The sequence below is a fragment of the Poecile atricapillus genome, chromosome 2 (assembly GCF_030490865.1).
Source record: "Poecile atricapillus isolate bPoeAtr1 chromosome 2, bPoeAtr1.hap1, whole genome shotgun sequence".
Classification (NCBI taxonomy): Eukaryota; Metazoa; Chordata; class Aves; order Passeriformes; family Paridae; genus Poecile; species Poecile atricapillus.
The window spans coordinates 4813544-4828158 of NC_081250.1; the positions used below are offsets into that span (position 1 = coordinate 4813544).

The 14615-nt window shown below is 42.2% G+C and overlaps 1 protein-coding gene across 1 annotated transcript in view; it reads left to right on the plus strand.

Annotated features, from left to right (window-relative positions):
- Positions 1 to 14615, plus strand: part of OXSR1 (oxidative stress responsive kinase 1) — an 87714-nt gene that overhangs the window by 66405 nt on the left and 6694 nt on the right. The window contains exons 8-13 of the mRNA XM_058831594.1: positions 2581 to 2714; positions 4563 to 4611; positions 7215 to 7280; positions 7518 to 7640; positions 12200 to 12235; positions 13839 to 14036. Of these exons, the coding sequence (XP_058687577.1) occupies positions 2581 to 2714; positions 4563 to 4611; positions 7215 to 7280; positions 7518 to 7640; positions 12200 to 12235; positions 13839 to 14036 (606 nt within the window). The remainder of the gene's footprint in view (positions 1 to 2580; positions 2715 to 4562; positions 4612 to 7214; positions 7281 to 7517; positions 7641 to 12199; positions 12236 to 13838; positions 14037 to 14615) is intronic.

Below are 14615 nucleotides of genomic sequence, written 5' to 3' on the forward strand. Positions count from 1 at the left end.
TTGGCTAGCATGTTGCACGGAAGAGTTTGTCCTCTCAACTTAGCACATTGCATAGAAGAGTTTGTCCTTTCAACCTGCACTTGTGGATCATGATGTTCTTGGATGTATCTTGAGTCACCTTTTAAAAATACGCCACTTCATCAGCATTATCTCAAACTGCAGTTTTTATTTAGATCCTGAGTCTCACCATTCTTAAGGAAAATGCTGTGTGTTTTAAACCTCTGAAGTCAGCAAATGTTTTTAGGGTTATAAATAATGATCTAGAATGCCTTACGGGCACCCAGTGACACTTGGCTAGCCATTCTTTCTCCTGCCCTGATAATCCTTCTTAATGCCTCTCAGACATTCTCTTGATACCTCTCGTGTTACCAGTTATCCAAAAGAATGTTTAATTTTAACACTGACAATTCTGTCAATCACTGATCCAGTTCAAAGTACCACATCAGTATGAAACTGTGGTATTGGCAACAATAGTATTTTATTGAGGTTGAAGTGAAAGTAATGTTCTTATTTAAACCTTGACTCATCAAAATTCTTTTTCAAATATCTTGAACCTTAGATCACCTTATAAGTTTGGCTAACTCTCTGTTTCCTGACTCTTGAACCAGGAGCTGCTTCTAACATGCTGCTCTTTCAGAGGGAGGGTACATCTCAGAGTTAAGAGTTGACACCCATCAGCCGAGGTCTGAAGCATCCTGTCCTACTGAGCTTTGAGATCTTTTTCCTTATCTCCTTTGTGATACCTGATGAGGCCTTGTCTTGATCACAAAACTTTTAAACCCCTTTGGTCCACCTCTTGAAGGCCACTTTGATTCTCCTTCTGGGATGTGTGGTCCTTTGGATCAAACATGAAAATATGGAGGGTCTGTTCCACTCCCAAGGCTCATGGTTAGAGCAATGACCTGGGATATGAGGCCTGTGGATGTCAGGTCCCTCCATTGTTGGCACTGGAAGAGTGATGTTTTACACAGGCAGGTAGTGATAGGACAAAGGGGAGTGGCTGTACACTAAAAGAGGTGAGATTTAGATTAAATGTGAGTAAGGAATTCTTTACTGTGAGGGTGGTGAGGCACTGGAATATATTACCCAGAGAAGCTGTGGATGCCCCATCCTTGGAGGTGTTCAAGGCTAGGCTGGGTGGGAATTGGAGCAACAGGGGCTAGTAGAAGGTGTCCCTGTGCACAGCAGGGGAGTTGGAATTAAATGAGCTTTAAGGTCCCTTCCAACCCAACCCATTCAATGACACTGTGGGCAAACTCCCATTTCCAAAGTTTCAACTGTTGAAGTGCTGTGGGAGTTGGGTGTCACTTCTTCAGGGTCTGGGTGCATCCCCTCCCACGCCACAATTATGATGGCATTTGGAAATCCAGCTACTCCTAACTCAGAACCGACATATCCATGGCAAATGGATGGACTTTGCACAGGTTTAACTGGTAGAACAGGATTACTTTTAAGAATTGTCATCTGTGTGCAGAGACTGTTGAGAGGCTGAGTGGTTCAGAAATGCCATTAAATTTCCTACAATATCAGTGGCTGTGGCAGAGCAAAGAGCAGTTCAGGAGAATGTGCTGCTGATTTAGGTGATATTTCCTTCTGGGCTGTGATTATTGTTAGCATTTTGCAGCAGCTTCTGCAAGTTGTACTTCTTTTTATTGTGGTTTGAATGCACTGCATGAAGCTTTGAATACCAACATCACCTATTTAGTATCAACAGCACCTACTTAGTGCTGTCATATGCTAGATAGAATTGAGTCCCCAGTTCTGGGAGGTTTGGGTTCCAGTCATGCAGCCTGCAAGAAGACTTCTCTATTTTATTTATTGAATGTAATTGTATTTCACTGTGGATTAATTTTGTTAGGCAGCAAAATTACTCATGCATTAAGTGACCCTTCAAGGAGTGGGGAGGAAAGCAGGGAATTCTGTCATGGCCTGTATAATTTCAGCTAGATTGATGGGCTTTTGCTGCCCTAAGCAATATAGCTGTTGAAAGCTATTTAAATGTGCTATGTGCTGTTTCCTTTTCTAAAAATAGATATTCATCTGTATGTAGGTGACAAGTGGAAATGGAAATGAGTAATTTTCTTCCTTTCCTTCAGAATATTTAAGTGATGTGAGGGAAAGAATCAGTTTGGCTTGATGGGTGCTTATGTGAGGAATGTCTTCACCTGCTGTCACACTGGTACATGGAAATGAACTCGTGTATTTTTATATGTTGCCCCTCTGTCTTTAATTTGATTTCTAGCTAAGAAATACCTCAGAGAGGTACTTTGAATCAAAAGCCTTAAACAACTGCTCATCTGGAATGAGGAAAACTGGTGAAAGTTCTGCTCTGCTTGTGCTTTTATTCTCACAAAACAGACCTGAAAACAGATTCCAGCCTTGTGTTTGGCCCATAGACTGTGGTGTGGACCAAGAGATGGGATGGAAAGCAGTAACTTAAATTGTGGGTCTTTGTTGATAACACATCCTTGTTGACTCAGATGCTTGATGAAAGTACTTGTATAAAATACATTTTCCCTAAGATCTGTCTCTAACAAAGCTCAAGGAAAATCTCATTGCCAATAGCAATAATTATTTCAGGTTTTAATGCTGACACTACAAAACGATCCTCCATCTTTGGAAACTGGCGTGCAAGATAAGGAGATGCTGAAGAAATATGGGAAATCATTTAGGAAGATGATTTCATCATGCCTACAAAAAGACCCTGAAAAAAGGTAAGAATGGATCACACCAAAATAAATTAAATATAAATTAAAACAAGCAAATAAACAACAAAACCCCACACTCACAAACATCATTATGTTCCCTCTTTTTGAAGTTGGTATACTCTCTGCCCCTCTAACCTTTCAGTCACAAGGAACACAGCAATCTTGCTGTGTGGCAACAAATTCTCTTGGCTGTCCTTACTTTTATGGATAAATGTCTGGCACTGTGCCTGGCCAGGGCACACATTTTCCATTTGGGTTAATGAGAGTGCATCCCAGTCCACTGCCTGGGCAGGGCCATTCTCCCTTGGCCACCTCCAGCAGGTGACTTCAGTTCATGTTTTGTTCCCAGTCAAAACTGCTTTGTGTTTAAAAATAAGAAATTGCAGGTTGGGCAATATGTGTTTACTTGCAAAACTACATAAATAAACTTTTTGAAATTTGCCAGTGCAGAGAAGGCTTTGAGTGTAGTTTTGACTTGTTTAATTATATGCAATATTTGGTTTGGATGGAAAATCAGGAAAAACACTGGCAAATTTTACCAACATGTTTTCATCAATACAGATTGCTTAAGTGACCTGATGACACTTCCAGCCTTCCTTGAACAGTATCTTGACTACTCAGTGACGTAGGAAGTATTACCAAGGGGATGGTGTGTGTGCTGTGCCATTTTTTAATGCCTCTTAGCTTGTTTTTTTTCTTTTCCTCCTCAGTAAGCAGACTTAATTCTGGGAAGGAAAAAGTGCTTTCATAAAATAATAATAATAAAGACATTTTTCAGTTCCCTCTTGTGTCAGACCCAGGAACACGGGCTTCTCACGCACTGTGCAATGAGTCTCTCTCTACTAACAAGCATTACACTTGAAATGCGTAATGAATCCTGTGGAGTGCTTGATAAAAGTTGATAGCTGGGTTTTTTTCCCCAGCATGACATTTTTTCACCTTTCTAAAGCATATCCTATCCTTGCAGGTTAGGATGTGTGCTGATCAGATTAAACATAATCACTGAATTTTGGCACACCCCTCCTCTCTCCTCAAGCACTTCTGGCAGACACTGGCATCATCCTGACTGTGGAAGCAGGGGGTTGGCATATTGCATGGGAAGAGAATTTAGTGCAGTTGCTTTTCCATTATTTTAGGGGCTTTCTTCCTCTAACGTGGATGCCTTTTGTTGGAGTAGTCTGTGATGAAATAAACCCTGTGATGAATGGCCTTTTCAAGTCACTGATTAAACTCTGTTACTATTTAAGCACTGTTTGCAGTGTGGAAAATGCTGTAAGCTGACACTTTCTTATGTAGGCTTGAGTATTTAGCAAATTTCTCCTAAACCAACCAAGGGATGTCTTTTGCTTTCCAGTATTTATTCTGAAGTCTGACTTAAAGTGGAAAATAGTTTATACTTGCTCATGTTCTTTTAGACCAAGATTGATCATCCTGCCTGTGTTTAATAGAACTAATTACACACATTTAATGAGGTATCTCTGAAATAACTGTTGTTTGCACAGGGTGATCACCACACTCCAGTGATGATTTTGTGATTGCCATTTTGAGTAGATTTTTTCTGTGATCCTGTTGTTATCTAAGAGTCTCAAGTTCAGCATCAAAATGGGAGCAAATTCTCCCAGCAGTCCCAAGTTATTCATTGCTTTTGAACAGAATAGGCCTTGTTCAGAATACACTGAGTAATTTAAAAGATTGCTGGTGTAAAATTTACTTGGAATACATTGATTTTAGGGGAATTATACAGGAGAAGCTGATGCCCTCACGAGATGCCAACAAGCTGCAGCAGCCTGGAAGACCGTTGGGTTGAAAGGGAGCATTTATAATTGTCTTTTCTACATCTGTTTTTATTGACAGACCAACAGCAGCAGAACTCCTAAGACACAAATTTTTCACAAAAGCAAAGGTAAGAAAACACTTCCTAAACTGATTTGTGTAGAGGCTGTGGAAAGGACTTTTCAGAAGCACGATAGGTGTGGGTGACAGCTTTACTGGCAGGAGTGTGGGCTCTTTCACTTGGAGCCAGCAGAGCTGAGTGAGTTGAATGGGTCATTGTGAAGGAGCAGAATAAAATCTCCCTTCTGTATCTCCTCTGTATGCTGTTGTTAACAGAAATTATCTAGGAATTCTTGAGCATTTAAATGTCTTTCAGTGCCTTTTGGGTTTGTTCTTCCCTTGTAATGGTGCCATTCTGGCTGCCTGTCCAGCCATAAAGGTCTCCGCTGCCATGAGTGTAACTTAGATTTTCATAAACTCTATAGTCAGTCTGTGTGCAAGGGGCTGAATGAGGCCCACTGTGCAAGAGCTACCTAAAGATATTTCACCCTCTGTTGCCTTATGGAAAGTGAAGATCCTGTGATACAAAACAGTGGGAAACTCCCATTTCTAGCCTTGGAGTGAACTGCCAGCGAGCATTATGTAATTACTGCCTGGAGATTAGTGCATATGCAACGTGCGAGGTCTTCCTGCGGGAGACAGACAGCAGTGACACAGGGCAGGATTTGCATTTCCATGGCCGTGGGGAATGTTTTCTGTTTGCTTATTTTTTTTGTGATCAAAGTGCATGGGATTTATAGCAGAATACAGATTAAACCGTCAGAAAGAGACTGCATACTTGGCATAGCACAGCAGCATCACCAATTAATCAGAGTAGTTTTCAACTCCTGGATTAAGATGCTTAAATGGAATTGGCCACACCAGGTATCAGTACAGGAGCTGGATGCCCTATTAAAGCTGACAGAAATCTTAACAGGTGCAACTCAGGGAGAGTTCATGAGTTCCTCTTAATGAGGAGAAGCACAGGGACAGGTGCTGATCTCTTTAGTGACCAGTGACAGGACCTGAAGGAATGGCCTGAAGCTGTGTCAGGGGATGTTTAGTTTGGATATGAGGGGGAGGTTCTTCACCCAGAGGGTGGTGGGGCACTGAACAGGCTCCCTAGGAAATGCTCATGGCCTCAAGGCTGCCAGAGCTCCAGGAGCATTTGGAAAACACTTTCAGGTGGGATTGTTGGGGTGTCCTGTGCAGGGCCAGGAGTTGGACTCAATCCTTGTGGGTGCCCTCTGACTCAGGGTATTATGTCATTCGATAATTCTATGAACCAGGGAAGTGTGGAGGGTGATCCAGTTGAAGAAATGCAGAAGTTTGCTTTAGGGCAAGTTTAATTAATATGTGGGCTCTTGACAGTATTAACAGGGGTTTCACTGTCCATAGTGGGATTTTGGGCAGCTGCTTAGACTGCATCTGTATGCTGGATGCACATTTGGTGTCCAAAGTGACAAGATGGTTTACACATTGCTGACCTTTCTCCATTTGGTTCTGTGAGTTCTGGTTCATGTTACACAATTCATTGTGTGTTAAATCTCCTTTGTGCTTTTATTAAGCTGCTGGAGAGTAACATATTAGCATGAGTGGTGATAGAAAATTAACATGATTGTAAATGAGGCAGTGCTTAACCCAGCACCTGAAGTGCAAACATGTGCCAGTTCACACTTGGGGTTAAATTACTGTCACACATCAGCCACTGCCAAACTGACAGCTGGAACTTGAGGGCTGAGAAGTGCAGCTTCTATACATCTATATTGAGTCATATATTTAAATACCATCTAGGTTATGTAAAAGTATGGTTTGATAATGCTGAGAGCCACTTACCAGGAATGACAGAGTGTGTCTTGAGACTCTCCATCCTGCCAGCAAGCAGCCATCCTGGGGGAGTTCTGGGAGCTCTGCGTGGGCAGGGACAGCAGAGCTTTCCAATTGCACTGGTGTGATGTGGAATACCCAGCCAAATACCCGGGTGCCCTGCTTCCCCTGCTGCCACAAGTTTGGCCCCACAGTTCAGCAGTGAGAAAATTGTATTCTCAGGAGCCCACATTGGCCAGCTTGGATCTCTGGAGCAGCCTTGCTGAAGAGGAAATTTAATACAATAAAGCATCACAGCAGTCCCCCAATATTCAGACTGTTGTGATCACTGCATGTACTTCCTCTCTAAACATAAATGCTGTACATTTCTTCAGCCACTTTAAATCTTGCTGCCCCAATTTCTCTTTACTCCAGAACAGAGGGATTCCTGCATCCCAGCCTCTCTGAGGTTTGCCTTTGACAGTTGGACAGGCATAAATTTAGGAGTAAGATAAAGGAAATGGGTTGGATCCAGGTGGTGTAGTATCTGCAGGTGGAAGAATGCCAAATGCCTCAGCAGGGTACCAGATACTGCAGTATAATATGTATATTTCCAAATAAATCAGAATAATATCCAGCTCCTCAGTTGTTAATTCCATGTCACTTTGCATAAGGAAAGTGCCACTGTAAACTGAAAAGATTTTTAGGATTAAATATCACATACTGCAGCCCCAAGTAGGGGAGTGGTTAATATCCTTGGGGGAATGGGGATGAAACATGTAAACCACTTTCTGCTAGAAACATCTTAACAGTTACTTTATCAGAGACAGTGAAGGCATCAAAGGACATTTTCAGCAATGCAAATGTTTGGTATTCTTTTCTTTGCAGAATAAAGAGTTTTTACAAGAGAAGATGTTGCAGAGAGCACCAACAATCACTGAAAGATCCAAAAAGGTACCGAAAACCTCCTGGACTCTTGCTGTTACAGTTGTACTATTTTTTGTGCTTGTATTCACATTTTTAATGATAACTACTGCAGTACGGCTTTTTTTAGTTAGAACTATTTATTTCAATAAAATAATCAGACACCATGGCAGGTGATGGAACCTGAAGATGTTCTGGTGCTATTTCTTCTAAAATCAGCTGTAGAAACTGTTTGAGATTTAAGTTCTGTGTCCTTGTGCTGAGCAGGTCCGGAGAGTCCCAGGCTCCAGTGGGCGTCTTCATAAAACTGAAGATGGCGGCTGGGAATGGAGTGATGATGAGCTTGATGAAGAAAGTGAGGAAGGCAGAGCAGCAATTTCACAGCTCAGGGTGGGTCCTCAAACTCCGCTGTCTCTGTTTGGTTTTGCAGTTGTAGGTCTAAAAATATTTGGGGAGCACTTGGCCTTAAGCATGATGCACAGCAAGCTGTAATCCCTTTCCTTGAGTTGGGAGCCGAAGCAAAGAAAGCAGACTGAAGGTTGAAGACATCATATTGATCTTTTCTGTCATTGTGGTGGGGCACAGCTGGTCTCATTCAGGGATGTTCAGCATAATTGGAAATGTTAATTCAGACAGCCTGCTCCAGCTCAGCATACTAATACACTGCAGCTAGGATATTCCTTTTAAGGGTCCTGACTGCTTGAGATGCTTTCTTCTGGAAGTGTCAGAAGAGGTTTTATCCTACTGCCCTCTCCAGGATGGAACAGAAATCAATAGGGCCTCTTCTTGAGGCTGATTGCTGAAACATGCAAGGCCTGGTTCTGCCCCCACAGTTACACTGAAATCGATGAATCCTGGTAGAAAACCTCACAGCATCCCTGAAGTCACAGGAGTGATTAGTCTTGTGCTTGAAAATCCTCAAGAAAACACCACTTTCCCCTCTCCCAACACATACACAAACCCCCAACAACTCAGAGGAGTAATGCATAATGATCAGATGAAAAATTACAATGAATTTTCAGGTTGTCTTCCCCCAGCAGTCACCTGTGTGGGTTTTGACTGTAATGGTTTGCCTGGTCCCTTTTCACTACAGCAGGTGGCTGGATGTGGATTCTGTGTTTTAATCATCCTGTAATTGAATTAGTGAGACAGTGAAGGCTTTTTAGAGAAAGCATTTCAGTATGAAGGGGAAAAAACATTGGTTTGAAGCATCTATTCCTTTACAACTTCTGTCATTTCTCTTTCATTAGTCTGGCTTCTGTTGCTGTTGTGAATAGACACTTAAATATTAAATGCAAGATTTTGCATCTTTTCAGCTTCTTTTGAAATGCTTGGGTTTTTAAAAACCACTTGATACAGTAAATTCATTATTTGTGACAGCAGCTCTTGTGACTTCTTAAAGAGCTTATTGTGTCCAGCTTCATATTATGCATGATCAAGGAAAATCTCTTGGTACAAGGTGGCTACTGCTGAAACTCTTTGATCTTTATAATCTGAATTCTTCTAAATTTCTTTTGTAGGCTAGAATATGATCAAATTTTAGGGGGCAGTATTGTCAAAGACCTTAATACTGTTTCAGAGATTATTTAGAACTTGGTGTATCTTGTCTCAAAGCTCAGGATACCACAACTTAGCACTGTTTACTGTGTTTTGAACAGTACTTGCTTGTTTCATTCCTCTTAGGCAGGAAAAAACAGATTGACACACATGTTTACAAGCTCCTTTTCAAGACAGTTTTTGCTTGATGCTTTGATATATTTTCCTTGTACTTGTGCTGCCTCTCCCAATCACTCTCATTTGGGTTGTGCTTGGCCATTACTTGTAGGTCTCCCATTCAGCAAACCTTTAGGATGGATGTTGGAATGGTGGGTCTTAATTCAGTCACCTCCCTGTAGATGTGTATTATCATTTTGGAGGCACCCCATGTGTAACACAGCATTCTGGGGCACCTGTGTGTTTCAGGCTGTCAGGAAGGGCACTGTGGCACCTCAGACCTCACTACAAGTCTGCCTGGGTACTTGAATTTGATTCCTTTCCAAGCAGTCCAAGATTTGTATCCAAACTGCCAGGTTTTGCCATGAATACAGTGGTGTTATTGAGGCTTAGTGTTTATCCTGTGTTTTTGGTCATATTTCAAACACTTGGTATCAATCTTGCCTGTCTGTAAATCCCTCTGGAATGTTAACCAAGTTGCTGGATAGAATAATTTTTGTTAACTAGGTGGCTGCTTTTTTTCTTGCTCATTGCATGTGGGAATGGAGTAGAGAATTTTTAAAGGTCCTTTCCAACCCAAAACATTGTGTGATTCTGTGATTCCATCTGTACCTGCATTTTACTGCTGTCAGCCACACAGTAAAAGGAGGCCCTGTGGATTGACTTAATGTGCCAAAATACTGAAGTATTAACCTGCATAAAATCATCTACATAAATGAAAAGTGTTGGTATTTTTTACTTGTTTCCACTTTACAAGAAAAATAGGGTGAATTTAGTATGTGCAAACATGTATTTTACAAGCTGCTTCCTAGGACTGCACCTGAAAGCAAGCAAATATTTATTATATCAAGAGCAAGAAATATCTCTTCAATTCACTGAATATAGTGAATTGCTGGGTCAACATTACCTTTTGGATATAAAGACCTTCTGAACTTCCTCTCTGCATTTAAGACCTTGAATTCAAATTAAAGCAGTTGTGCTCTGTGGGCTTTTAAATTGTGCACCTTCTGTTAAATTGTGCACCCAATAAATCTGTGCAGTGGTGGGTTGTGTGCTCATATTTCTCTGCTTACTCATCTCATCTTTGATTACACAAGCAAAAAATTAGTTAAGAACTAATCCCCAAAGGCATTCTATTGATGCCTTAGGTAAATGTTTTTTAATGTTTGTCCTGTTTTCTTTCTGTCTGTGTGTTTTGTAAAATCATAGTATTGTTAAGGTTGGAAAAGACCTCCAGGATTGTTGACTCCAACTGATAGCCCAGAACCACTGTGCTCACCCTGTTCCCAAGTGCCACCTCTTCATGTTTTCTGAACACCTCCAGCGGTGGTGACTCTACCACTTCCCTGGGCACCCTTTCAGTGAAGAAATCTTTTCTAATATCCAATCTAAACCTCCTCTGGTGCCACTTAAAGCCATTTCTTCTATTCACTTGTTACCTGGGAAAAGAGCCTCATCCCCACCTGGCTGCTCCCTCCTGTCAGGGAGTTGTGGAGATTGAGAAGGTCCCCCCTGAGCCTCCTTTCCTCCAGGTTGAGCTCTCCCAGCTCCCTCAGCTGCTCCTGCTGCTCCAGAGCCATTCCCAGCTCTGTTCCCTCTCTGGACTTGCTCCAGCCCCTCAATGTCCTGCTGGTAGGGGCCCAAAACTGAACACAGCACTCAAGGTGCCTCAGCAGTGCTGGGTACAAGGGACAGTCACTGCCCTGGTCCTGTTGGCCACATTGTTCCTGACTTGGGCCAAGTGCCATTGGCCCTCTTGGCCACCTCGGCACTTGCTGGCTCATAATCAGCTGGCTCTCACCACTTCTGTTTGACATTTATCTGGATCATTGTCAGCTGAGGGGCAGGGCCAGTGTTTCCATATTCATCTGTACAGTGCTTAGCACACTGATCTTTCAGACAAGTTCTTTTTATGTAATTCTTTGAGGCATCCAGGTACTCTTGGATATGAGCTTTGTTCCTAGAAGAACACTCCAGCAGCTGTGGCCTGCAGATGTGGATCAGGGCTATTTCTCTGGCAGCAATGCCATGTTTTTCATCCCACCTGGTAACTGTCAAGTGAAGGCTGAGCACACTAGAATGGATTTCAGGCTTTACCTTTCTGGCTATGTAACTTTTTCCCTGACACTGCCTACACATAGTCATGCTGAGGGATCTGTTCCTTCTCCGCCTATCCAGAGGCCTTTTTGAAACTTGCTGTTCTGAGAGTAAGACTTAAACTTTTCTCACAAGAATCCTCTGAGTCATATGTTACAAATTGCTTAATCTGCACTCATTAAGGTACTAGCCTCTATTAGTGGAGAAACTCTCAGAGTGGGGGCATGATGAGCATTAATGTTCTGCTGTCCAGCTTGTACTGTCCTAACAGCAACCTTTTAGACCATTATGTAGGGAAGGAACAGGATTTATTTTATTCCCAACATGGACCAAACCATCCCACCTATCTCCCACATAGTAATTTGACTTGTTGGAAGTCAAAGTTGCAGGCTCTCTTAATTGCAGGGCATTACAAGAGTACTTGGTAATTCCTCCCTGCTCATGTGAAACAGGTGGTACAGTGTTGTTTGTTTTACTGATAAGCAAAAGTTGGTCGTGTTGCTTTGCCTGCACTTTCCCCTTTGTTCCACTGGCCTCTTTGTTTCACTGCTAAGTGTACACCTACCTGTCAGTTCTCTGCTTTCTCTCACAAAGAGCACAGCAGAATGCAGGGTCCAAGGTCAGGGAGAGAGCAGGCCAAGGATTTCCTTCTAAAAAGCAGCACAAGCAGGGCTAATTCCCCCCTTCCACCCTACAAAGGTTCTGTATGTTTTAAGCAAGTTGGTTTGGAAACTACCTCTCTGAGTAAGTGAAGGGAACTTGTTTTGTGGCAGAATTCTTTCTGCCGGGCTTGAGTAGCTTAAAATGGATTTTCCTATCTTGATGCTTAAGTAATTTGATCCAATCTGAGTGATCTTCAAGAGTCCTGGATTTTGCTAATGGCTAACAGTGATAACAACTTAGGGTATTGTGTGCCACTGTGAAAATACTGACTGCAGGGTCTGAAACGTGTCTGTGCCGCTGGGTGGGACAATATGACAACAAATTATGTGGTGTCTCTTTTATCCTGCATCCTAATACACGTGTGACTTGAAACAATTATGTAGGTTTCTCATGTTCAGTATGGTTCTTACAAGTCCTCCTAGTCAGTAAGCTTCACTGTAGTCTAAGCAATAACATCTTTTTCTCTGTTTTTTCAGTCTCCCAGAGTGAAAGAACCTGTACAGAATTCCGAGGTAAGTTATAATTGCAAATGGCTTCTTGAAAAGATGACTCCTAGTTATTGCTGTTGTTTCAAGGAACATGCTTTATTAGCCTTTGAAAGCAGTATTGTGTGAAGTAGAAGCCAGTATCTAGCTGAGCTGTTTGAAGAGCTCCCTATAAAAGGAATCCTTGGCTGTGTAATGCCAAGAGCTCTTCTTGAGGTAAGTTTGTTGTATGTCTTGTTAGCTTGCTGTGGCAAAAGTCTGTTTGTTGCAGGGTAATGAATTGGTCACAAGACTAATCTAAGCAAAACAACTGTCTTCTTTTTTCCTCCTTTAAAAAAAGCCAAACTAAACTACACAAACACAACAGAACACAACTTTAGGATGTCTGGTTTGCATTGTCTAATTCTCTGGTTTGGAACCCTGATCAGAACCATGAAAGAATTCTGTAGCAATATTTAACAGCAAACACAACTGCAGTTGCAATTTATCATCTTTCTTCAGTTCTGAACTGTTTCTTCCATTAGGAATATTAGTATGTCTCATCTTTCAGTGATAGGGACAGCTTATCTGCCAGAGACTGTGCTATGTCTGTCTTTTCCTTACCCGTGTTGAAAGATAAACAGAGCTGTCTCCTAGAAATTTGTCTTGGGTTGGGCTGTCTTGTTCTTCATTTGTTTCCAAGAAGTGTTTGTAAAGGGAGATTTTGAGGAACACCACGGTTCTGACACTGTAATTTGACATAAATGCTGAATTTAAAAAAAAATGAAAACCAGAATCCCTTTGGAATGAATTTTCCCACTGGAGGTCTCCTGTCCATGTTTCCAGCATTGAAGGTGATTTATATTTCCTACAACCTGTCAGAGTAAGCTGGAGGGCACACTGAAGTGCCATCAAACTGACAGTTTTTTGGCTCCCATGCCAAAATTGGATTCTCTGTACTGAATAAGAAAAGGTGAAAAAGAGATTAAACTTCCATTTAGCTCTTCTTCCCACCCTCAAATTAATTTCATATGCATTTTTTTTGTTTGGTTCGTGGTTTTGTTTTTTGCAAGAGACCAAAGTCCAATCCAAATCTTCTCTAGTGTGGTTTGAAGAACTCAGAATTCGCTTTCCATTGATACCCAAATTACTCTGACAATTGCTTGGTGAAAGGCTCAGTTGTCAGTAGTTATCTCATTGCTTTGCTGGGGTTCATTCTCTGAAAGGAATAAGTCAAAGCAGAGTGCTTGTCTCTGAGAGCATGGCTACTTGGAAATACAAGTAGGACTCAGATTCCAGGAAAGAGGGAGACTGAAGGATAGGGTGCTCTCATCCCATCTGGATAGCTCTGTATACATGCAGCCTTCCACAGAGTGTAATTTTTGTCCAAGATCCACAGCCATGCTGGTATCTTGGTTTACTGGTGAGTAAAACTTGCAAATGTCAGGGCAGAATGGGTCCCTGAACATAATGACACATTAAACCCCTGAACACCAACTTGGGATCAGCATTAATGTCCTGGAGGCCTGGGAATGCTCTTAGCACTGAACTCTAAGTGATTTATGTGGCAGATAAGCACTTCTGGGAAAGCTGGTGCTTGAATCAGAACTCTTGAGTTCCTTTTCTCACTAAAACTTCTTTTTGCTTGCAGCTGTTTCCATCAGCTGAGCCTCCAGGTCCTTCACTCAATGCTCCAGCACAAGCACCTACTGAACTACCTCAGGCAGCAGGACAAGCACCTGCACAACCTCCAACTGCTGTACCTCCACCCAGCCAGGCTCCTCCAGCAGCCCCAGCAGCAGCAGCAGCAGCAGCCCCAGCAGCAGCAGCAACCCCAGCAGCAGCCCAGGTAAGAGCAGACACCCTCCCTGCCAGCTTTCAGGTTTGCCCGTAGCTGTTCTATTCCAGATGTGCTACAACAATCTGAAACAGTGGAAGTTTGACATATTCTTGGTGATATTAAAGTAACTTCAATACTTAAATCAACCCCCTTCAAATCTCTTTAAAAAGACCAGTATTTAATCCCTGAATTTTATCCAGCACTTGAAAGAGCAGCAGCAGTGAAGGCTAGAGCAGTGTTGGTGTCAGTGACACTTGGGATATGCACTAGCAGAATATCTGCCACTAGTGCCCAATACCTTATTTATTGGTAGCTTGTCCTAAGCTGAATTTCATGAACTTGTGTCAGTGAGTTCTTCTCTATAGCTCTTAGTGTCAATGTGCTCTATTTTATAGCTCTACATATGTTCTTCCTGACAGCCCTGTGTGAGTGTGTTGCTCTTTATGGCCCTCCTCTGGTTCTTGTTGCTCACTGGTCTGTTTTGCAGAGCTCTGGGCTTCTCCATGAGCCCACGTTCATTTTCACTCACCTGGCAGTTTTCAGCTTCAACAGAAACCAGGTTGTGATCAGAAGCCCTGAGCTGCATTG